At 45.9% G+C, this 24,607-nt stretch overlaps 1 protein-coding gene across 4 annotated transcripts in view; it reads left to right on the plus strand.

Moving 5' to 3' along the window:
• Window positions 1-24,607, plus strand: part of tbcd (tubulin folding cofactor D) — a 75,884-nt gene that overhangs the window by 19,854 nt on the left and 31,423 nt on the right. For all 4 annotated transcript variants that reach the window (XM_029123625.2, XM_013131261.3, XM_013131263.3 and 1 more), the window contains 12 exons: window positions 870-915; window positions 1,030-1,162; window positions 1,746-1,888; window positions 2,127-2,187; window positions 2,616-2,690; window positions 3,168-3,262; window positions 11,814-11,970; window positions 18,740-18,797; window positions 19,521-19,550; window positions 20,946-21,031; window positions 23,832-23,912; window positions 24,136-24,209. In XM_029123625.2, coding sequence (XP_028979458.1) covers window positions 870-915; window positions 1,030-1,162; window positions 1,746-1,888; window positions 2,127-2,187; window positions 2,616-2,690; window positions 3,168-3,262; window positions 11,814-11,970; window positions 18,740-18,797; window positions 19,521-19,550; window positions 20,946-21,031; window positions 23,832-23,912; window positions 24,136-24,209 — 1,039 coding nt within the window. The remainder of the gene's footprint in view (window positions 1-869; window positions 916-1,029; window positions 1,163-1,745; window positions 1,889-2,126; window positions 2,188-2,615; window positions 2,691-3,167; window positions 3,263-11,813; window positions 11,971-18,739; window positions 18,798-19,520; window positions 19,551-20,945; window positions 21,032-23,831; window positions 23,913-24,135; window positions 24,210-24,607) is intronic.

Consider the following 24,607-nt stretch of genomic DNA (forward strand, 5'->3'; position numbering starts at 1 on the left):
TGTACTTGCTGAGGGTTGCACGCTTCGTGTGCGTGTGAGGCGGGTGGAGCGAGGGTGGGTTGAAGTTAGCAGCAGGTGGTTTCTCAGGTGCCTACATGTTTGTGGGTTTGGCAGGTGCATAAGGCTGCACCTGTTGTATGTCGCGGAACCTGGTCCCAGATCAGTACCTCTCTCAAAGTGGCTGGCTGCCCAGGAGTCGGCAAGACTGCACAAGAAGACCCGAGACCGGTGTTGTCGTTTGTAGTTAGACCGTAAAGCTATCGGTTGGGGCGTGGTTACTTCACCCACAGAGGTGCTGTGGCTTGACTCTCAACGTAATGTCACACTCCTTGTAATGCCTCTAGCTTCACTCGCTTCTAACCACCTGACATTATTTATTCCAGGTTAGCTGTTCTTCTAAAAACTGAAATTCAGTGCCATTTGGTTATTTGAAGGCAGCGAAACATGTTTTGAAAAGCGTTTCATCTCAGTCTTCACGAGCTATGAGTGGAAACGGTTTCGTCACTATGTGGCGCTCGGGGCGTTTAAAACGAGCTGTTTGTTCTAATGGCCCTCAGGGGCTTAAAGTCGCTTGCGTAAGCTCTCTGTTTTGCCCTGCTGGATTTAAAATGTTCATCTTGCAGTGAAAGCTCTGAAATAAACACTGCAAGAATGATGTTTGGGAAAGTTTACACAGGGAGGTTGTCAGTGAAGGAGCTAAGTTCAAAGTCGCATTGGTGACTTTTAATCCACATGTATCCATCAAAAACTGTGCACCCAGAAGGTGGAGTTCAGCACTGATATAATCCCAAACAAAAGAGAGTTTAAAAATGTTCAGGGGCTCATTTCATGCTTCATATTCATGTTCTCGTTGTTATCCTTGCCTTCAGGCTCAGCTTTTCAAGCACGGCAAAAGAGATGACTTCCTCCAGTACGGTACGAGTCCTCTTTAAAATTTGAAAGTGTCGGTAAAAGAAGGCCGACCCCAAACTTCCATATGCTTGAGACTACAACGCAACAAACGGGAGGCTTCTGTGTGTGTATCCTCAGCCCCGGTGGTGTTGCAGTGCTTGGAGCGACGCGGCCTGGCCGAGAGCAGCCAAGCAACACTGAGGAAGCTGGGGGTCAAACTGATCCAGAGACTTGGTCTGACCTTCCTCAAGCCACGACTCGCCAAGTGGAGGCGAGTATCCCCTGGACCTACACGCACGCATGCGTCTCCCCAAAGATCAAGTGTTTGTAGTTCTACACTAGAATCTGGTTTCAAATGACCTTTTACACTGGAACAAGGTTTCCATGCCCAACTGAGCAGACCGAGTCTCTAAAAGATAAGAGGTATGGAGCAAAGTGTTTCCAATACAGCCCTTATATCACCGTGGCAATCTAATCATCCCCACCTTAGTCCACTCATTCAGCCCCTCTACTATTAAAATGAATTCCTCTATCGCTCCTGAGAAGTATTCGCTAAACCTTTCCTAAGTGTGAAATTGATTAAAATATTCGGGTCAAGCTCGTTGGCTAATGATGAGGAAGATGGGATGCACTATCCTATACTGAGTATCAGTCAGTACGGTAATAAAATGTACTGTATTCTGTAAAGCCCTTTTTCCATGGTGCTTGTACGGAGAACCAGCCAAATACCCCCAACGAGCAAGTAATAACCTATGCAAGCATGGTGGCTGGGAATAATGCCAGCCACCAACAAACACACTGACATACGTCCATAGAAACCCTGTTGAGGTCGGAGCCTTGCCCTTGTTCTTCAGGTACCAAAGAGGAAGCCGGTCTCTGGTTGCAAACCTGTCCCTGTCCCAGCCCGGCTCCGCTGTGGACGCTGTCACCCCAGACCAGGAGACGCAGGGTCACGAGGAGGACTATGACATCCCTGAGGAGGTGGAGAATGTCATCGGTCAGTCAGTCACTTCCACATTCTTTTGGTGTCCCTGTCCCTCCCAGTTACATCATTGAAGTGGCCTTATTGGAGTGTCCAAGTGACCCCCCCCCCCCCCAAACAATAAGACATTCTGAGAAAATATTGTCTTTCTCTTTCTGACTCACTCTTTCTTTACCTACGTCTTCTATTCTCTGTTGCCTTTTTCTTTTAGTCAAAGTTGTGTACAGCAACTAAAATGTCTTTACCTTCACAGAGCAACTTCTGGGCGGTCTGAAAGACAAGGAAACCATCGTCCGCTGGTCCGCCGCTAAGGGGTGAGGCCTCATTGTCATACCTCAGTGACCGAGATAAACAGTTTGGCCTTTCAGAAAAATGCCTAAAGGCAGATGCACCCATTCATGTTTCCGCACAATGAGTCACTGTTATTATGGTGAGGGCACCGATACAGACTAAAATCCCAAGGCCAAACGTAGTCACCACACAGGATACGCTGCTGCATGGGAAGGCAACTCTGTCATGTTTTTGGATTTAACCCACTTGAAAGAGCAGGTGTGTTTTAGTATTAGGCAATCTAAGTAGTGAACAGCTCCTGGTGGCGCCGAGTCGGGCCGGGAACCCGCAGTACCCGCAGCAATCGAGGAAAAGGTTCTCCAGTCTCAGATGAGCGTTATTACGATAAGGTCGAAAAAGGGGCGTGTTCAAGCTAAAGCCTCATGATCTAACATGCCTCTGGCTTTTTTAGGATTGGGAGGGTGACGGGAAGACTGCCCAAAGAGCTGGCTGATGAAGTAGTTGGATCAGTTCTGGACTGTTTCAGGTAACAGTGTTTTTTTTTGTGTTACGTGTCCAACGATGAACCATTTTAAGAGAAATGTTTTTCATGTACAGTTGGTTTTCTTAAAGGTTTGGGTTAATTGATGGGATTTGATTGTGTGACCCGGACTGCTCTGAGTGTCTAGTGCCAAGTGACACCCTGTGCGTCTGTGAAGTCTGCTCGTACTAGAAAGTTTAGTGCGTGGAGTGAATGTGTAGGAGTCTGTTCTAGCATGCAAAAGTGAATGCTTTTTATTTCAACTCTTTCTCTCGGGTCCTGATCAATGAATAATAATCCAGCTTATTTTGTGGGAAAGAATTTCATGTTTTTGAAGAAAGCACCACTAATGAGATGTTTGGCAATATGACTAAAAAGCCCCGATTAATATTCTGATTTGAAGTGGTTGACAGTACGACTAAACAGACCCGATACCTGTTCTGATTTGTAAATTTTCCATTTATTGAATTGTGTGTGTTTCAGTTTCCATGAGACAGACAACGCATGGCATGGTGGCTGCCTTGCCCTGGCAGAACTGGGGAGGCGCGGCTTGCTTGTGCCCTCTCGCCTCCCAGAGGGTATGTAACAAAACCATGCACTCCCACAACAGGAACTCCCTGGTCGCATGTCATAATATTTTTGACTCTTTTCTGTGTTACTTAGAAAAAACCTCACACACCCTCTTATGCGCATGAGAGCTTGTTTTATTCACGCTGATATACAACATTTTGTACCCCGATGGGACTGTGAGTGCTCTCTTTTTTTTCACATCATAATCAGTGCAATATAGAACATTGTAAAGTCAACTGATATGGACAGATTTCATTAGACTTTTGTAAAGCTTTTAAGGACAGTGTTGAATATTTACTGTTTCTCCCACCACCCTGTACCTTATTGTAGACAGTTAAGTCACACTTAAATATTTCCATCCTTGTTATATGCATTGGTTTAAAGACAGGATTTCTGTACCAGTTCTGTGCATGGAATCGGCATAGTCTTAGTGCTTGGTTAAAATTGGAAACCTCTTGGCTCGTGTAACGCAGTGCGAGAACTGCAAAGTCATGTGCTGTGTCACTCCCCATTGCTCCTTCCATGGATCTACAACTAGTCTGGAGCCACGTTGCTCCAAAGTCACTTGGTCTGGAAAAACGCCAGAAAATTGGCACAGTCCGGTGAGAGTGGGCAATGTTTACAAGCAGCGTGTTCTCTTCCTCTGCGCTTTACCTCCAGTCTTCTGCGCCTCCCTGGCTCTCTTAGGGGGTGTCCGGGGGACTGTTTTCTGGGTTCCTCCCCTGGTCATTCTCTTTGCCCCCCGGGTTGGGCTCCTCTCCTCAGCCTGGGCCCGATCCGTCTGTTTGACCTCCTTGGTGACGCCTATTTTTCTGTCTTTCGCCGCCTCCCCTACGAGGGTTGGGGGACAGGAACGCCCATTGGCTGAGTCTGTCGGTGTCGGGCGGACCGACGACCTGTCGCTTGAGGAGGTGGACACAGCCAGCTGGCAGAGAGCAAGGGCCGCGGTCTGCCTCTGCTGGTCGGTGGGCTCCTTTTCGGCCCGGGCGCAGCCTGCAGGACTGCAGCCCCAGTGAAGACCACCCGAGGCAGGCATTTTGGGGCAGAGGCTGCCTGGTTGGGCCCATAGAAACTCCCTTCCCGGGGCGGCCATTTTGGTGCTGCAGTCCGGGCTGCCCGGTGCGGCCCTGAGGCTCAGGTTCAGCGGCAGTTCGTCTCCTGGATCAACGTGGCCCGCCCGGCCGGTGCCGAGGCCTGATGTCCCCTGGTCCCGTTTGGAAAGGTTCAGGGGAACCGGCTCGTCCTCACTTTCGGCGGCGTCTTCGCCTCGCTCCGACGATGAATCGTCGCCTTCGTTGGAATCGGTGGTGGAGGGAGCTGCACCGTGGGCTGTCGACCTTAACGGGGGAGGAAGAGAGTTTGCATGAGATTTCCCATCCAGTGAGCTTTGATTGACCATGTGCAGTGTGTTTGCAGTGAACTGGCAGGCTAGGTGTGATTGGGTTTTTACGTCTCGTCACTTACCCTGCTTCCTGTGGCAAATTGTCCACTTGTAAACTCTGCGAAGTCTCATTCCCCGAGTCGTCTCCGATTGGTTGCGAGGCCCGCTCTGCCCCTGATTGGATGCCTGAGACTCGCCGCGTTTCCCCTAGGACAGTGTAGCGCGGAGCCTCGGTAGAATCTCGCTGCTGGAAGGGATGCGGAGGACTGGGCCTGTCGGGTGACCCCGCTGCGGAACTCCCCGCCATGGGGCTCAGTCTGGTGGGCTTATCTCCGCTCTGCTCCCCCTTGCTGGGCCTCTCCTCCGCGGGTCTGCTGTGGCTTTCACGCTGGAGCCGGGGATGGAGGTAGACATGGTAGTCCCTGGGTCCCATGCCGGGGCTCGGTCCCGCGGCATACATGTCCAGGGGAAGGTACCTGCCACCCGGGAGAGGAGCGGGGAGGGAGTGGTCTTGGGGCCGGTACAGACCGTAGGGCATTGGAGGACCGTATCTGTAGGGGTACGAGGAGATGATGGGCGGGTGGGATGGATTCAGAGGCTGGGGAATCACAAGCCCCTGGGGAGGCTCCAGGAAGCTCGGCTGGAAGGGCTGGGCGTTGGACCCAGGAAGGTGATGCGTCCCCGGGGTGAAGTAGGGCTGGTAGAGGGGGTGGAGGGCCGGGTGGCGGTCCTGGAAGAAATAGTGGGTGTACTCCGGTAGCATGTGAGGGGGGAGGGGCTTCAGCGGCAAAGAGGCAGATGCCATCGGTCCCCAGGTGAAGGCGGGGTTAAGGAGCGACGGGACAGGTGGAGTCTGAGGCCGCTCCTCCGACTGGTGTAACGGCGACTTCCGCCCGATGTCTGGGGTTTCTCGGCTGGGCGCCACTGGCGAAAAGGCTGACGAGTTAGGCAAAGGCATGGCGTCTTTCCCTTCACCGTTTTCCTGTTTCGTCACATCTTTGCTGACGGGGCTTCCACACTCCGTCTCCTCGCCCTCCTCTCTCTCCTTCTCTTCATCTCTGTTCCCCACCTTTTTGTCACCTTCAGGGCTCATCAATGTTACCCGCTCTAAAGAATGCGGACGTGAGTTCTCTTTCAGGTTAGAAGGTGAAAGTTCACCCGCGGGAGGTTCTGGGGCCTTGGATTGCCTGACAGCATGGCCACCTTTTTGAGACACCAGCGATATGGAGTTCTTGCACAGATTATACTTCATGTGATTGAAGAGGTGCGACTTCTCGTTGCAGGTGAAGGGACACTGGAAACACTGGTAGTTGTAGGGCTTCCCTGGGGGCCGGGGGATGTAGTGGGGCCTCTTGGGCTTGCGTGCCTGAACCGAGTCCATTTTGGGTGTTGTTTGTTTGCTGTTTTACTGGAAAGATAAAAAGGGAGGACAGTTACACGATTTTGCCATGGTCCACAATTTTTGTAACACATTTGAAACCAGTAGGGCAGTACGTTTCTTACTGTCGATTGTTTAAAGAGACTGTCTTGGCATATTGGCATAGGTGTGCAGCGGTTTTTGTTACTTGCTTTTAACACCATTAGTTTTAAGTAAATGTGTGAGTGGATTAGGCATCTGGCCCTTTCTTCCTCTGTCCTTTTGTTGTAGTTTGTTAGTGTTAACACCACTTTCTCACAGACTCTGACTGATTAGGATTAGTGTAGCTAATGGGCCAGTCCAACGGGTTCTGCTTTGGAGACTAGGAGGGAGGGCGGTTATGCGTTATACATTCACAGGTTTCTATCTGTCTCTCTCTGTCTGTGTCTCTCTCTCGGTCTCCCTCGATCCTCCCCTCCATAACGGCAAGAAATGCTGCACCTTCAGGGCATCTAGTTTATTTGACATATTCCCATGGACACTTTATACACTACCAGTCAAAAGTTTGGACACACTGACTCATTCAAAGATATTTCTTTAAATAATTTTTTCCCCACATTGTGTAAAAATAGTGAACACATCAAAACTACAAAATAACACATGAAATCATGTAGTAAACAAACATCTTACATCTAAATACATTTATGTTTTAGATTCTTCACAATGACAGCTTTGCCTTGATAACAGATTTGCATTACCCTTGGCATTCTCTTAACCAGCTTCATGAGGTAGTCACCTGGAAGGATTTCCCAACTCTTGATGGAGTTCCCACATATTCTTAGCACTTGTTGGCTGCTATTCCTTCAATCTGCCGTTCAACTCATCCTAAACCATATCAACTGGATTGAGGTCAGCAATTGGAACAAAACATGTCATCCCATCATAGTGAAGATATCCACCGGTCTAATGTCCATTCGTCATGTTTGTGGGGCCAAACGGGTCTCTTCTTATTATTGGTGTCCTTCAGTAGTGGTGTCTTTGTAGCAATTTGACCATGCAGGCCTGGTTCATGCAGTCTTCACTGAAATGTGTATTTCTTGAACTATATGAAGCGTTTATTTGGGCTGCAATCTGAGGTGCAGTTTATTGCCAATTTCAGCTGATAACTTTAATAAATGTATCCTCTGCAGCAGAGGACTCTAGGTCTTTCTTTCCTGTGCCGGTCCTCATGAGAGCCAGTTTCATTCTAGCAGTTGGTTCTGCAAGTTCACTAGAAGAAACATTCAAAGGTCTTGACATTTTCTGGATTGACTGACCTTCATGTCTAAGAGGAATGATGGACTGTTGTTTCTCTTTGCTTATTTGAGCTGTTCTTGCAATATGGGCTACTGCAGTGTAGACATAATGATGGACTGTATACCAACACTAACTTGTCACGACACAATTGATTTGCTCAAACGCTGTTTGGAAAGAAATTCCACAAATTCTCTTTTAATTGAAATGGTTCCCTGGTGACTACATTTTGAAGTTGGTTGCAATGTGTGAAAAGCTGTCATCAAGGCAAAGTATGTCTACTTTGAAAAATCTTCAATATGAAATGTATTTTGGTCTGTTTAACACTTTTTTTATTTTATTTTGGTTGCTACATTATTCCATATGTGTTATTTAATAGTTTTCATGTCTTCACTCTTCACGCCTCTCCTCCTCAAGCCCCCAGGCTAACCTTTTCAGCAATGGTTGCTCTGTGTGTTGCCCAATAACTACCAGGAAGAACAGGAGCCCTGTCACGGTATATGCAAACAGCCAGCGTGTCGTGTTTGCATGGATCCGTCCCGGTCACGGGTTTCTGACCACCTCTGTCCTAGTAGCTGGACCGGTGCCTGGAGCAGCGTGTCCTATTGTAATCAGGCAGGATTGGCAGTCTACCTGTTTACGGTCGCTGTCTAAGCATATGTCAAACGTGTCTGCCTCTGGCGAGCCAAGCTAGATATTAAACCGGCAGGGCAGGTGCTAAACCCTTAACTCCTAACCTTAACTTAAGGGACGGCAGGTAGCCTAGCACATGGAGCACTTGAACAGTAGCCAGAAGGTTGCTAGATTGAATCCCCGAGCCAGCTTAAATTTAACAAGAGAGAGTTTCTCCGTGAGCAAAGCTGTTAACCTTCATTTCTTCCCTGGACGCTTATTGTGACAGACGTGACGGCCACATCTTGGGTTGAGACTCGTGCGCTTCCCTACCTTAAAACCCTAAACCCTCCTCGAGACTTCCCATGGGTCCCGTGGAACGAGGACCGTGCCTGGCAGTGTGTGAGATCACCTCGCCCAGAGGACGTGTGGAGACCTGCCCCTCTCTCTCCGAGTAACCTCTGGGCTGCCTGCCTGTCTGACGGCGTGGGAACCCGAAGGCACCTGTTTCCCATGACTACACCTGTGCGGCGGCATGATGGATACGGAGCCACAGTAGGCTAGACAGGGCAGGAGCAAGTGTTACTCAGAGTCTGGAGTTTTGATTACCGGGGGATGACCGTCACGGCAAGTGCCGAACGATTGTCCCATCAGGACCGGGGAAAGGGTCAAAACTCAAACGGAACCGCTGTGCCGTTTTATTATTTCCAATTTCTTCCGTTGAGAGGGAACTATCACCCAAGGCCATGACTTCGGGTTCAGGACACACACTCTCTCGCACACACACACACACGGTTCAGATCTATGCCTGAAGAGGCTAAACCCGTCCGACGCGCACTGTCGCAATAAGTCACCTCTCGAGTTCCTCGGCAGGTGTGGCCCCTGACAAAACACCACTCCCTTCTCATGAAGAGGAAAGGGGTTGGTGGAAGATTTTTGGTTGCCATATCTCGCTAACTACCTTGCCAGTAGCCGAGAGTGTAAGAAATACTTCGAAATTTGCCGTTAGAAATAAGTTTATGTATATACATTGGAATGTCATTTGACGTGGTGTCGGTTCATTCTTAGTCGAACGTGTGTTTAATCTGGGGTGGTCGTGCGGTCTGAGCCGATGCCTCTGGAACGTGTAGTGCTCCCTCTTCCCTCACTTTCCAGTCAAGCAAAAATAAACAGTAAACCCCCAAAATATTAGATGAACGTGCGATTCATCTAACTGGCCACATTGTTTGAAATCATCTGAATTTGACGTGGTCAGGTCCCCATGTCTCTACGGTAACAGCCTGCTTTTGATCGTCGTGATCATTGCCAGGTTTGTTTGTGGGTTCGCCCAATGCAGCGCCGACGGTATGGCGTTTAGAACGCACACACACACACACACACACACAGGCAGCCTAACAGATGCATGTTCCCAACTCCAAATACACCTGTGTCCTTAACTGAACGATCCAGTCCCTCAGAGAGGCAGTAAGATAGCAGTCGGGCGAATGGGAGTAAACAATAATAAGCCTTGGATCAACTGCCATTTCTCTCCTACAGTTACAGTCATCAAAATGAAGTAGTGAGAAACTAGTCTTACCGGCTCTGCTTCAGAAGACACCGGCTCCGCAGCGTCGGTCCACCGCAGGGTGCCTCTCTGAGAGTACCAGCCAGAGACGGGGATGGTGGCCGTCGTTTCAGGATGGGAGCTCGCGTGTCCCTCTATGTTCCTCTTGCCGAACAGGAGTGTGTGTATGAGCTTCGATCCCTGGCCTTCAGTGAGTTCCTGTATGAGAGGTCTTTCCTGTTACCTGGACTAGCTGCTCAGAGAGGCGGAGCTTTGTCCTCCACCCAAACAGTAGGGATTTTGAGGGGGTGTGGCCTCCCACAGCAGGGCCCTGAGGCAACATCCATACTCCCTGTATTAGCCAGGCCCCGAGACATAATTTTACGTTACAGGAGAAAACCTCTAGCTATGTGGTGCTCACTGTCTGTTCCTCTGTCTCTCTCTTCCTCTCCATCTCTCGGTCTCTCCCAGTTCTTCTCTTGAGCTTTGAGAAACTACACCGGAGCGCAAAAACGTAACTGTGGGGAAGCTCTTTACATGTGCAGTTGAGCGTTGAAACTCAAGCTCCCGTCTTGTGCGGAGTTTGTAAGGATTTTGATATTTTGGGTAAGGGGGAGTGAATTTGCATAACAGGCAAATGTGGCAGTTTGCTTTGGCCTCTGGTGTTATCGTTAGCAATTACCACAACTTTATAAAAGCTGTAGTCCTTTCCCTGTTCTGTATAGACAGCCTAATGAATGGACCCGGACTATGTGTTTATGGTCTTTTAGATTAGCAGAAGTAGTTTACCTTTGCCTGTTATTGCATGAGAGTTTAGAGTTTCACAGACGCTTTCATTTCTAGTGAGTCATGTCTAAGCCCAGCACTGGCATGTCTGAGGAGGACAGGTGGGAGTCATTTAAACATTAGTGCCACTGGACGTTTATTCTTTTTTATTTTTTTGAATTATTTTGGAATCATATGGATTTGCCTAAGTAGGTCTACATAAGTTAGCATTTTGGCTGTTATCATATCATGTATAACATATTTTTTTTTCCTAGTGACTCACTCATTCTCCTCACTCTTTTCTCACGTAGTGTGAAAATGAAATCTTCCCAGTTGGAAAACAGCTTGATCTATGGGCTTAATGACCTGGCTCTACTGCACGGCAGTGACTTTCCCCTCCAACTCATTTTGGATCCCTGAATTCCTATCATTTTAATCAGTTTTTGGATTTGGCTTTGTCGCCGGTGATACAGTCCTGTGTGTTGATTTGATTTATGTACCAAAGCAACAGAATGAATCATCATTAGGGTCAAATCTAAATGATATATCAAAACCTGTGCACCTTGGGGATTTACAATCAACCAAATAAGTGCATCACTCCTGTCTTCAAGCTGAGAATTGTTGGTTCACATCAACACTACTGAAATAGCACTGACCCACCCAACCAACCACTAAGTTGAATGCTTTAGTTTACCACAGAGACTTAAGGTATTTAGCAGTGTAGTGCTTTTTATCCCTGGTTAACAACAAAACACAATTGCAACGTTGAAATGTTTTTGAGGAGCTCTAGGATGTGATTTGGTCTTTTGTGTTTGGTATTTTAGGATTTTTATGTTTTGTTCACATCTCTTGCCTGCTAGTGACGTGGGTTTGAGTCCTGGAGAGCCACCACCCTGTTTTATATAACCCTGATCTACAGCCCCTGATTCTAATAAGTTGTTGGTTGATAAGCAGTATTGAGTTAATTATAAAGGGGGTTGGTCCCTAACGGGGGTTGGAGTTTAAACCTACAGTAGGGTAGTTCTTCAGGAACTGGGTTGGAGTTAAAACCTACAGTAGAGTAGTTCTTCAGAAACTGGGTTGGAGTTTAGACCTACAGTAGGGTAATTCTTCAGGAACTGGGTTGGAGTTAAAACCTACAGTAGAGTAGTTCTTCAGGAACTGGGTTTGAGTTTAGACCTACAGTAGAGTAGTTCTTCAGGAACTAGGTTGGAGTTTAAACCTACAGTAGAGTAGTTCTTCAGGCACTGGGTTGGAGGTAAAACCTACAGTAGAGTAGTTCTTCAGAAACTGGGTTGGAGTTTAGACCTACAGTAGGGTAGTTCTTCAGGAACTGGGTTGGAGTTAAAACCTACAGTAGAGTAGTTCTTCAGGAACTGGTTTAGAGTTAAAACCTACAGTAGAGTATTCTTCAGGAACTGGGTTGGAGTTAAAACCTAGAGGATGGTGGTACTCCATAGAGTCCTATACTAAATACTGTGTATGTGTTGCTGTGTCAACTTTAGGATTTTTGGACCAATTGAGAACTTTTCTCTCTTCCTCACCCTCCCACATTCCCTCCCTCCTTCCTTCCCCATTTAATTTGTTCCTTTATCCCTCCCCCCATAGTGGTTCCTCTGATCCTGAAAGCCCTGGTCTACGATGAGAAGAGGGGAGCCTGCAGTGTGGGTTCTAACGTCCGAGACGCCGCCTGCTACGTGTGCTGGGCCTTCGCCAGGGCCTACGAACCCACGGCGCTCAAGCCTTTCGTCACACAGATCGCCTGGTAACCCACCCTCTCTGCCCACTCGCTCGCTCCTCTTCCATTTTAACCTCGGTCAATGTTGGCAAGTGTGTTCAGAATCGATAGCACAAAATGCAAAATCCTCACCGAAAACAATGGGACGTTTTCCTTTTTCAATTCCTGAATTACATTTGAATTCCTTTTTTGAAACAGGAATAACAGTGGCCTGCTGGATTATTTATTAACTCCGGTCCAAACGAGAACGCCCATGGTTGTGGTTTACAATAGGCGTGGTCACTGAGTTGTGGTTTGAACCGTGTTTCATTCAGGTCTCAGGTCTCAGTCAGATTAACCTGAAAAATAGGCTAAATAAATCAATACTAATCCTCGGTAACAACAGTTTCATCTGTAGCAGTTACCGTTGAACAGGAGATTTATAAGGGTGACACCTTCGGTCAGTAAAATTACAATAATACACGCCGCAAGCCTCTGCCTGCCCTACACGCCCCCAGCAGCGCCTTCTAACCCTCGCTGATGAAACCTTGCTTGTTCTAAGCCAACGCGTTAAACTTGTTTAGGGGCGTGTTGTATTTTGCTGGCAAGGCTCTCTTTTTTCCCTCAAGGGATTGAAAGTGGCCGAAAGTCTGTGTGAGTAAATGTGTCTGTGGAGGGCGAATGCTGAGGAAGAGAGGGGAAGCAGCTCCGTCTGCTCCTTTGGCCGTCTGTCATTCTGCCACCATCTAGTCACTTCACAACTGCCTTATCACTGTCTCTATATCTCTCTGTCCCTGTCTCTCTCTGTCCCTGTCTCTCTCTGTCCCTGTCTCTCTCTCTGTCCCTGTCTCTCTCTCTGTCCCTGTCTCTCTCTCTGTCCCTATCTCTCTCTGTCCCTGTCTCTCTCTCTGTCCCTATCTCTCTCTGTCCCTGTCTCTCTCTCTGTCCCTGTCTCTTCCCCTCTCCCTATCTCTCTGTCCCTCTATCTCTCCCTCTATCTACCTCTTACTATCACTCCCTCCGTATCGCTCTACTGCCCTCTGTCTCTCTCTCCCACCCTTCCTTTTTCCCCTTTACACTCATTTTAATTCGCTTGATTGGCATGGAATCTTCCTACAGAAATATATTAACATGAACCCAACAGTGAATAACAATTGCAGTAAGGAGTGAATAGTGTGATCCTGATTCATCCTTCAGCTGGTTGTTTCTATAGGTGTGGCAAGATACTGGTCGTTTTGACACAAATATGGCACACAAGGGTTTTTTCTTCCAAAATATATTGCATTTTCTTAATTTCTGTAGTTTTTTAAAAATGTGTTATATTTTTAAAATTTTGGTACAAATATTTATTCAACATCTGCATGGTTTTTCTGTGGTCATCCTGTCCTCTCTGGGTGGAGGGGAAAAGAACAACCTGTGTTCTCTGGGTGGAGGGAAAAAGAACAACCTGTCCTCTCTGGGTGGAGGGAGCACAACCTGTCCTCTCTGGGTGGAGGGAGCACAACCTGTCCTCTCTGGGTGGAGGGAGCACAACCTGTCCTCTCTGGGTGGAGGGAGCACATCCTGTCCTCTCTGGGTGGAGGGAGCACATCCTGTCCTCTCTGGGTGGAGGGAGCACAACCTGTCCTCTCTGGGTGGAGGGAGCACAACCTGTCCTCTCTGGGTGGAGGGAGCACAACCTGTCCTCTCTGGGTGGAGGGAGCACAACCTGTCCTCTCTGGGTAGCCAGATCTGTCTGTGACCACCTGTTTCTATGGTCAGGTTTTGCTCACTGAGTCTGTACGTAGTCAGTGTTTTTCTAAGTTTTCTATCAGTCATAGTGGTCAGATAGTCTGCTACTGTATACTGTCCCTGTCTCTACGCCTAGATTTCACTGGGCGCTTCTGTGGCGCATTCCGGCCACTCCGGCCAGTCAAAGCTTGTGATGACCTGTTTCTCTGGTTGTGCTCACTGAGTCTGTACATAGTCAAGTGTTTAAGTCACAGTGGTCAGATAGTCTACCCCATCTCTCTCTGTCTTTGGCTCTCTCTCTCCCTCTTTCTGTCTCCCTCTGTCGCTCTCTCATGTTCTCTCTCTCTCTCTTTTACTTGTACAGGCCTGTGGTTGCCCTGAGACTGCAGTGTCAGTTTTAACCGATGTGACCACACACACACACACACACACACAGACACACACACACACACACACACAGACACACACAGACACACACACACACACACAGAGACAGAGACACACACACACACACACAGAGACACCAGCCTCCCGTTGGTTCCCATCCCAGTCAGCTTTGCCAGGTTTCGTCTGCTACAGTTGGTTTCGGTGGCTTTTTGGCACTGTTGCTCAGACAAGCCCTGGCCTGCTCCTGATTCATCCAATCTTGAGGACATTTCGACTGAGCTTTTAGTGTGGCCTTTTATACAGCACAACCGTTACTACACGAGCACGCATTGTCATGTGTACACAACACACGCATGGGGTCAACGCATACGCACGCACGCACGCACGCGTGCGTGCACACACACCTGGTCTCTATTGAGCACTGAGATGCAGTATGTCCTCAGGCCCTCTCCTCCTCAGATGAGTCTGGTTCTCTCTGCCTTTGTTTTCCACCCTGCTGGCTATGAACTATGGCATGTTTGACAGCACGGTGGCCTTCTCTAGGGCTCTGGTCCGTCTGTTTAGGGCTGATGGCCTTTTACAGTAAGAGGAATGAGACAGCAAACAGCTGTGTTTGTTACTCCCTCCCTGTGACAGGGTGTTTTTTGCTCCCTGGCTGGCTAAATTGTTTTTACTCCCTATCGTCTGGCTGGTTTTTACTCCCTCCTGGCTAACTGGTTGTTACCACCTGTTAGGTTTAGGGTCCAACCCCAGTTATAACTAAACTGATTCTGGCTATCAACTCGCAAAATGCAGTGAAATGCTTGAAGTGAACTTGCCCACAAAAAAACTCACAAAAAACTGAAGCCTGGGGGGGAAGTTCCCCTTTCCGAAGGATAATGACCCTAAGCACGAGGCCAAAGCACAAGACTCATAAGTAAGAGTAAGGTGTGTGTGTATATACACACACACACTGACAGGTGAAGTGAATAACACTGATAATCTTGTTATCATGGCACCTGTCAGAGGGTGGGATATATTAGGCAGCAAGTAAATTTTTTTTGTTAGAAGCAGGGAAAATGGGCACACATAACAATCTGAGCGACTCTGACAAGGGCCAAATTGTGATGGCTAGACGACTGGGTCAGAGCATCTCCAAAACTGCAGCCCTTGTGGGGTGTTCCCAGTCTGCCGTGGTCAGTACCTATCAGAAGTGGTCCAAGGAAGGAAATGTGGTGAACCGGCGACAGGGTCATGGGCGGCCAAGGCTCACACTGATGCATGTGGGTTGTGAAGGCTGGACCGTGTGGTCTGATCCAACAGACGGGGTACTGTAGCTCAGATGGCTAAAAAAGTTGATGCTGGTACTGACAGAAAGGTGTCAGAACACACCTTTGTTGCGTATGGGGCTGTGTAGCTGCAGGCCAGTCAGGGTGCCCATGCTGACCCCTGTACCACTGTTGAAAGTGCCTACAATGGGAACGTGAGCATCAGAACTGGACCACGGAGCAATGGAAGAAGGTGGCCTGGTCTGATGAATCCCGTTTCTTTTTACATCACGTGGAAGGCCGGGTGTGTGTGCGTCTCTTACCTGGAGAACACATGGCACCAGGATGCACTATTGGAAAGAGGCAAGCAGGCGGAGGCAGTGGGATGCTTTGGGCACTGTTCTCAATCAAACAATCAAATATATTTATAAAGCCCTTTTTACAACAGCAGTTGTCACAAAGTGCTTTTACAGAGACACCCGGCCTTAAACCCCAAGGAGCAAACAAAAGTAGTGTTGAATTTCAGTGGCTAGGAAAAACTCCCTAAGAAGGCCGAATTTTAGGAAGAAACCTAGAGGGGTAACCAGTCCTCTTCTGGCTGTGTTGGGTGAGATATTAAGAGTCCAATTGGAATAAGTAATACATTTATCTGGGCTAAATCCAGAGTCTATTTAAAATTAGACTAGGTCGGAAGTATGACCAGATGGACAAGGACAGGGATAGCAACGGGCCCCCCAAACCAGGTACTCCGCAGGTGTGGACCAGGACCTCCTAAAGTTTAAAACGGGAGAAGACTGTGAAAATTCAGAAGATTCATCATATCAACAACGATTTATAGTGGAGAAGGAGAACTTAGTGGGGAAGGAGAACTGACCCAATCCCCCAGTACAATAGTATAGCAGCGTAAGACCTTGGAACTGTTCTGCTGGGAAACCTTGGGTCCTGCCATTCATGTGGATGTTACTTTGACATGTACCACCTACCTAAGAATTGTTGCAAACCATGTGTACCCTTTCATGGCAATGGTATTCCCTGATGGCATTGGCCTCTTTCAACAGGATAATGCGCCCTGCCACAAAGCAAAAATCATTCAGAAATGGTTTGAGGAACACAACAACAAGTTCAAGGTGTTGACTTGGCCTCCAAATTCCCCCAATCTCAATCCAATCGAGCATGAGTGGGATGTGCTGGACAAAAAAGTCTGATCCATGGAGGCCTCACCTCGCAACTTATAGGAACAAAATGATCTGCTGCTAATGTATTGGTGCCAAATACCACAGCACACCTTCAGAGGTTTAGTGGAATCCATGCTTTGACGGGTCAGGGCTGTTTTGGCGGCAAAAGGAGGACCTCTGCAAAACGTGACTTAGTACTTGGTGGCAAAACCCTTGTTGGCAATCACAGAGGTCTTCTTGTAGTTGGCCATCCGGTTTGCACACATCTCAGGAGGGATTTTGTCTCACTTCTCTTTGCAGATCTTCTCCAAGTCATTAAGCTTCTGACGTTTGGCAACTCAAACCTTCAACTCCCTCCACAGATTTTCTATGGGATTAAGGTCCGGAGACTGGCTAGGCCACTCCAGAACCTTAATGTGCTTCTTCTTGAGCCACTCTTTTGTTGCCTTGGCTGTGTGTTTTGGGTCACTGTATCAAATACTTTTTTGTCTCACTGTATACTGTAGTCATTTGAAAGTACATCCCTGGAGAGTTTGATATTTTTTTAACATTTCTAAATATAGATATTTCCCCCCACAGCATTTCGATAGGATTGAGATCTGGGATTTCACTTCCATTTCTTCTTTTTGAGGCATTTTGTTGTAGTTTTGTTTGTGTGTTTTAGATCATTGTCCTGTTGCAAGATCCATGTGTGGTTCATCTTTCTAATTGTATGAATGATGGGTAGTTGGCGAGAGCCAAAGGCAGCAAAGCAGCCCCAAACCTTAGTCCCACCGCCTCCAAACTATGGTTGGCAAAAGGCTGTTCTATTCAAAAGCATTGTTTTGTTTTTGCCAAATATGGAGTGTGGCATTGCAGTCAAAGAACTTCACTTGTGACTCATCTCTCCAGAGCACATTGCTAGTTTTGGTCTTTACCCAGGTGTTGTCTGGCTAATGTCAGTTGTGCTTAATATTCTTTTTTGAGGACAGGTGCTTCTTCCTTCCTTACCTCCCATGAGTTTGTGAATTCTCTTTGACAGTTGACTCATGCATTTAAACATTGATTATGTCAAGAAAGGCCTGTAGATCTCTTGATATTACGTTGTGGATGTTAGAGACTTCTGTGAGTGTTATCCACATAGGACAATCCACATGTCCATGTTGATTGCCAGTGATATGGAATTTTCAAAATTTTTAGATGATCTGCAATTCGAATTGCTTGAAAATATATTTGTAACCACTCTCAGACTCATGGGAATGATCTTTCTTCTGAGGGTCTTTTGATTTTGCTATGACGTTATTACACAGTACACACCCATATGGTTAAGACCACACTAGACCAGGTCTTTATGGAAGGCTCTGATCATTTTCTTATCTTTTGCACCTGTTTTGGTGCACTTGACTCTAATTTTGGCCATTAGTAGTTTAAGTAGTAGTGTACTAAGTTTTTTAACATAAGGACATTGCATTTCAGTTTATATTCATTGCATAAATGGTTGTTTTGGATTTTCTTTTTATTCGCTTACCTTTATCTGTGAATGTGGTTGGAATTTAGCTCAAATATCCATGTCTCCAAGTATGTAAAGAAATACAGTGGTTGTACCTAATTTTTACATGACTGCATGTATGCAGTACATATTTATGTTATTCATTGTCGTTAGATAGATGCTTTTATTTATGCTATTTCACACATGTACAAGGTTTACAGTGTTAGATTTTTCTTTAATATCTCACACCCCCCGAGGCACCAGTGACAGTGGGGAAACAACAGTGCCTTGCTCAAATGGAGAACAGATGTATTTTTTGACAGATTAATCCCATTGTTGGCTTGAGATTTGATCCGTCATTACATCCGTCGGTCACTTGCCCGCAAACTCTTTTTATAAACCACCTGCTGCCAAACATCTTCTGTTTCTGGCCCAACTTTACCCAAACATCTTCTGTTTCTGGCCCAACTTTACCCAAACATCTTCTGTTTCTGGCCCAACCCATTGTTAGGCCCGAAAACCCCATTGGCCCTATAACCCATTTTCTGTGACCAAGCGTTAAATAATTTGGTCTTGAAGTTCCTCCAAACTTGACTTATCGTGTAGAAGTTTGTGGCGATTGGGGCATGCAGCATGTGGATGTGCAAAGAGTTTGTGCTGTCGAGGCAATCATACGTCGTCATCTGCAAATACTTTCACAGTAACTGGCCGATAATTGTTGTGTATGTCATATGAGAAGAACCATATGCACCAGTGTATCAACACTGACATGTCCATTCCTTACCTTCTGTCCTTCTCTGCCCCTCCAGTGCTCTTGTGATCACCGCCGTGTTCGACCGAAACATCAACTGTCGTAGAGCTGCTTCCGTGAGTGACCGTTCTCTCTATCTCCATCTATATGTCACTGTGTTTCAGTCTCCGTCTCTGTCTGTCTTTCCATCTGTCTTGTCTCGTTTTCTCTCAATCTCCCTTTGTCTTCTTCTGTTTCTCTCTCTTTCTTTCTAATTCATTATTAAAACCTTGCCTCAGGTTGCTTTCAGATTTGTTGATTTGATTCTGCTTGATGTGTCCCTGCCTATGTATACTAGTTATTACTGACACCATTGTCTTACCTGCCTCTGTACCAGTTACTACTGACACCATTGTCTTTCCTCCCTCTGTATACCAGTTACTACTGACACCATTGTCTTACCTCCCTCTGTATACCAGTTCCTACTGACACCATTGTCTTACCTCCCTCTGTATACCAGTTCCTACTGACACCATTGTCTTACCTGCCTCTGTATACCAGTTCCTACTGACACCATTGTCTTACCTGCCTCTGTATACCAGTTACTACTGACACCATTGTCTTACCTGCCTCTGTATACCAGTTACTACTGACACTATTGTCTTACCTGCCTCTGTCTACCAGTTACTACTGACACCATTGTCTTACCTGCCTCTGTCTACCAGTTACTACTGACACCATTGTCTTACCTGCCTCTGTATACCAGTTACTACTGACACCATTGTCTTACCTGCCTCTGTGTACCAGTTACTACTGACACCATTGTCTTACCTCTGAACATTGTCTTTCATCTCTCTCAGGCTGCTTTCCAGGAGAATGTGGGAAGACAGGTTTGTGAACCCAGTTACCGACCATTAGTTGTAAATGACTAACACTTCCATATATAAAAGGAGCCTTCATAGTCACCTTCCAGCAGCGTCTTCCTGTTACATGCCCTCACAGTCACTCAGACTCAGCTGATAGAAAAACCTGAATCACTCTCAAACTTTAATTGATCACTCTCAAAATAGCCATTTGTGTAACGCCACTTTTTTACTGCTGGGCAACTGCTCGGCTTTCGGATGAATGCCATGTCTGAATTAATGTTTTTAGAAGTAAACATCATAGTTGCCCAGCCCAGCACAGCCCAGCAGTATGTTATAGGCAGTTTTAGTCTTTGTAAGTCCAATTTGCAGTAATGTATTATTATTAATGCTTATAGATAGGGCCTAGGATTATTTTCTGGGGCCAGACATTCATTACGTATTCAGGTTTGTGTGTCTAAATTATTTTTGCCGGACTGTGTAAGCAGAGCCGGCCAAGAAGAGCGAATGTCTCTTAGTGAGTGGCCGAATACCCATGGTTAAATAGCGTAGTGGTTAGAGATGAGAACTTCCATGCGAGTGCGTTCGATACGCGCCTCTGACTGAACAAAGTGTGCATTAGGATTTGTTCAGGATAGACAAAAACCCAGCTTCAGTAGCTACGTTATATTACGAAGTCTCAAATAAAACTGTCTATGGTAATAATTGTCTGTTGCCCACGTTATTTCAGCTGGAATGCAATGGCTGGGATAAAAGTAGCATTTGAAGACTATATGGAGGTGGGCTGACCACCTGCCTGTCCTGTGGTCTTGTCAGATTACCCCTCCCCATTGTTTCGATCCCGGTTCGATTCCCCAATTTTTGTCTCTCAGAAATAATTATCCACTCTGTACTTTTCAGCCATCGCAGAACAATATATCCACTCTATTATACCATGAATCTCATATATTTAATAGAGTAATTGGATTACATGACCCTTTTATATTTATATTGTTTTCTAAACAAACAAACCAGCCATGGAGTGATTGGAGTCATTGTTTTCATTATAGGTAGACTATATACCTATTAGCTAGCCACTTTAGTTATATTAATAAACGTTCTGTTGTCCACGTTATTTCAGCAAAAATGTAATGGCTGAGGTAAATTGCCTGTTTAAATAGCGTAATGGTTAAAGGCACGGACTGCCGCATAGAAAACTGTGGATCGAAACCAGCCAGGGACAACAACATTCATCCCTTTTAATCGCAGGCCAGCTGAACTAGTCTTGCCTGGTTCCTTTTCTGGTTCTGATCTGATTTTGATTGTGGTGGTGAGAGGAAAGAATAAGACTGGGTCTGCCTGTCAGAAGGCAACTGATGTGTACTTGAACAGTGTTCCCTTACATAAATGAGAGTGTATCTGATCCTTGGACTGTCTTCACAGGGCACATTCCCCCATGGGATTGAGATAGTCGTTGCAGCAGACTACTTTGCTGTGGGGAACCTGACCAATTGTTATTTGGCCATCAGGTATGTTTGAAAACAGTCTACATTTCAGTCGTGCATTCAGAATGTCCATTTTGGCAGTGTCAGTTTTATCGAGGAACCGATTGAAGGTTAACAAACACCTATAAAAAGCCCCAAACATCTTTGATATGTTTTTGTGGTTACTAATCTACAGCACTGTGCAAAGGTCTTAGGCCACATGACAACATTGTTTAGAACTATTCATCTGCGCAATAAGTGTGTGTTTGCTCATTAAAAACCCCATATAACGTTAGAATAAGTACAAATGAATCTGAATACAATAAATATTCAATAGAATTGTGGCCTTGTTCATCCGAGTGGTCTGGGCCAATTCCTGCGGCCCTCGTGCACGTCAACGTCCGTTTGAACCTGGTCCACTGCTCGCTCAGAAAAAACTCCCCTCCATCTTTCCACACGTTCTCTTCAAAATAAGGCATAGAAATTCCGCCTGAAAAATTTACAAAACTTTCTTGCTAGGTGATTGATATCTTGTGATATGGCTAAATACCTTATTAGATATCCATTACCATGGAATTTTCTTTTTATTGCATTCATTCTTATTTTTATTTGGTACAAATATTTTATAGTGTTTGAAAACAAGTTAACATTAACTAGCCAAATAACTTTTTACACAATTTTCTCAGGTGGCATACGGTTTTTGCACAGCACTACCAGGGCAGGGCAGGGCATTTCCAATCATTGTAATATATTTCAAAATAATATCATGCATTTTTGCGGAGATAGAAAGCAGAGGTAAACCGAGGACAGGCTTTGTTTTCTCCAGTAGTGCTGGCTAAAAGCAGAAGTGAGAGAGTTGTTTTTTTTACATTGTTTTGTATTAATCTGTTATGAAAACTCTGTTAGGTAGTCTGTTTGCTATTATTATTCAGCCTGGTTCAAGTCTGGGATTTGACTGGGCCACTTGAGGACATTCAAAGTCTTTTCCCGAAGTTACTCGAGGGTTGTCATGGCTGTGTACTTCAGGTCATTGATGTGCTGAAAGATGACTCTTTGGGCCAAATCTGAGATCCAATGTGGTTTGGATCAGGTTTTCTTCAAGAACCTCTCTGTTGTTTTACTCCGTTCATCCCTCCCTCAGTCCTGAGCAGTCTTCAAGTCTGTGTTGCTGGGAAGCAACCCCATAGCATAAGGCTACCACCGTGTTTTACTGTAAGGATGGTATTAGATAGCTGTTTCCAGACGTGATGCTTGGCATTCAGGCCCCATTGTTCAATCTTTGTGTCATCAGACCGGAAAATAATTTTCGTCATGATTTCAAGAGTCATTCAAAAGTGTCTTCTGACTAGCCACTCGACCATAAAGTCCTGATTGATGAAGTGCTGCAGAGATGGTTGTCCTTCTGGATCTCCGTTTGAGTGGCCATTGTGTTTGTTGTTCCTTCCTGAACAAGGCCTCTCCCGTTGACTCTAGGAAGGGTCTTGGTGGTTCCAAACTTCTTCCATTTCACAGCGATGGAGTTCACTGTGTTCCTGGGAACTTTCAATGCTTTAGCAATTTTTTTTTTATAACCTTGCCCAGATCTATGACTGAACAAAGTCCTGTAGTCTTCATTGCCTGGCTTTTTCTCTGACATGCACTGTGAAGAGTGTAGACAGTTGTGTGCCTTTCTGAATCCTGTTCAGTCAATGTAATTTGCCATAGACTCCAAGTTCTAGATGCATCTCAAGGATAATCAAAGGACACAGGATGCATCTGAGATCAATTTAGAGTATCATTGCAAAGGGTCTGAATACTCATGTATTTTTTTTTAAACGTTTTTCATTTTCAATAAATTGGCACACATTTCTAAACATGTTTTCACTTAGTCATTTTGGAGCATTGTGTAGACTGACAGCAAAAAACTATATTAAATTAATTCTAAATTAAGTCTAACACAACCAATTGTTGAGAAAGTGAAAGAGCCAGAATACTTTCCAAATGCGTTGTTTAAATGCAGTTAATGCACTAACTGTTGCCAAAGAAAATCTGAATGTGTGTCTGAAGAAGAGTAGGAATGGAAGGGCTGATGACCTTCACGTTGAAGCGCGGTGGTTTAGTTTGGTGTTTCATTTTACTATCTTTGTTTCGACATTACCATCTCAGGAATGTGCCCTGACATGCTAAAGAATGTGACTGTCACCATACCCTGTGGCTACATTGGCCTCACCTGAAACGGTGTCCCGTTGGCGCCCTATTCCTTATGGGGAGTTCTCAAAAAGTAGAATGTAGTGTGTAGGGAACAGGGTTCAGCTTGAGCCCTGCTGCGCCCTGTCATATGTGACTGTCACCATCCCAGCCCTGTGGCATTATATCTGTCCCGTGTCGGAGCAAACATTCCACCCGCCTGCTTCGTTTTAGTGGTTTCCCCCACTGGGCTCTCTGTTGTACAACTCTGTTATAATGAAACCTGCAGTAGCAAAATACTATTAAAACTGGGTGGTTCCAGCCTTGAATGCTGATTGGATGAGAGGCAATGTATCCAGTGTGTCTGAGACTATACCAGAGGTATGATTGATATTTTACTTTATGAAAACGATAAGGCACCTCAGGCGCATATACCATCGCTAAGTGCTGTTCTTAGACACATGGAAATGCGGAGAGCTGGAAACAGCGCTTAGTCTTGCAATATACAAGCCCTTATATTTTGAGATGTATTATTGCTATGATAAACCGGTTTCATTAGAACAGTAAAACTGTGATATCATCTCATTTACTATTTCTTTCAAACAATCAGCATTCAGGATTCAAAACCACTCATGTAATATTTGACTGAATAATAATGTCCTTGCCTTTTTGTTTTCAGTGTGTACATCGCCAGTTTCCCTGAATATACCAGACCTATGATAGATCACCTGGTTTCCATGAAGATTAACCACTGGGACGGGTGAGGAATTTCACTTAACTCTAGACTGAGGAAATTATAGAAACTCACCTTGCTGCATATTTCCATCTTTGAATGATTATGTAGCAAACGGTGTTGCAGGGTAATATTTCAGGTCATCAGGCACAGCCCTATGCACAACATGCAGCCATTAAAGTCCATACTGTATTTCTGTTGCGGAGGACATTCACAGTCTCCATTAGCATTTTGCTTTGTTGTGTTTCAGGGTGATTCGTGAGCTAGCTACAAAGGCATTGCATAAACTGACGGCTCAAGCCCCTGATTATATGACCACAACAGGTGAGCTACTTCACCCTCTTTGGTCCTTACCAGCTGCAATGTGACTGCGCTCATTTTCGCTGGTTTACTGCAGAGCATGTGAGCGGAGTGGAGCGGGAGCATGCAGATTTTGGACAAAGCGCAGAGCGGCATTTTTAAAAGGACGGAGCGTCGCCCTATGTCCCGCTCCAATTTCACTCTGCTCACACCACGAGTCTGAAGAATGCTCAAGCCTGACCCAGAATCCATCTGTGTCTGGCACAGTTATCAACAGTAGACTATTTTCAGTCAAAACTCTGCTCAATAATGGCGTTCACCAGGAACTTCATAAAGGAAAATGAGATGTCATACAGGTGTACTATTAATATAAAACTAACTATCAATGATAATGTGGTACAATAAATAGAATGTGGTGACAT

This window comes from Esox lucius, chromosome 11 (assembly GCF_011004845.1).
Source record: "Esox lucius isolate fEsoLuc1 chromosome 11, fEsoLuc1.pri, whole genome shotgun sequence".
In the NCBI taxonomy this organism is placed as follows: domain Eukaryota; kingdom Metazoa; phylum Chordata; class Actinopteri; order Esociformes; family Esocidae; genus Esox; species Esox lucius.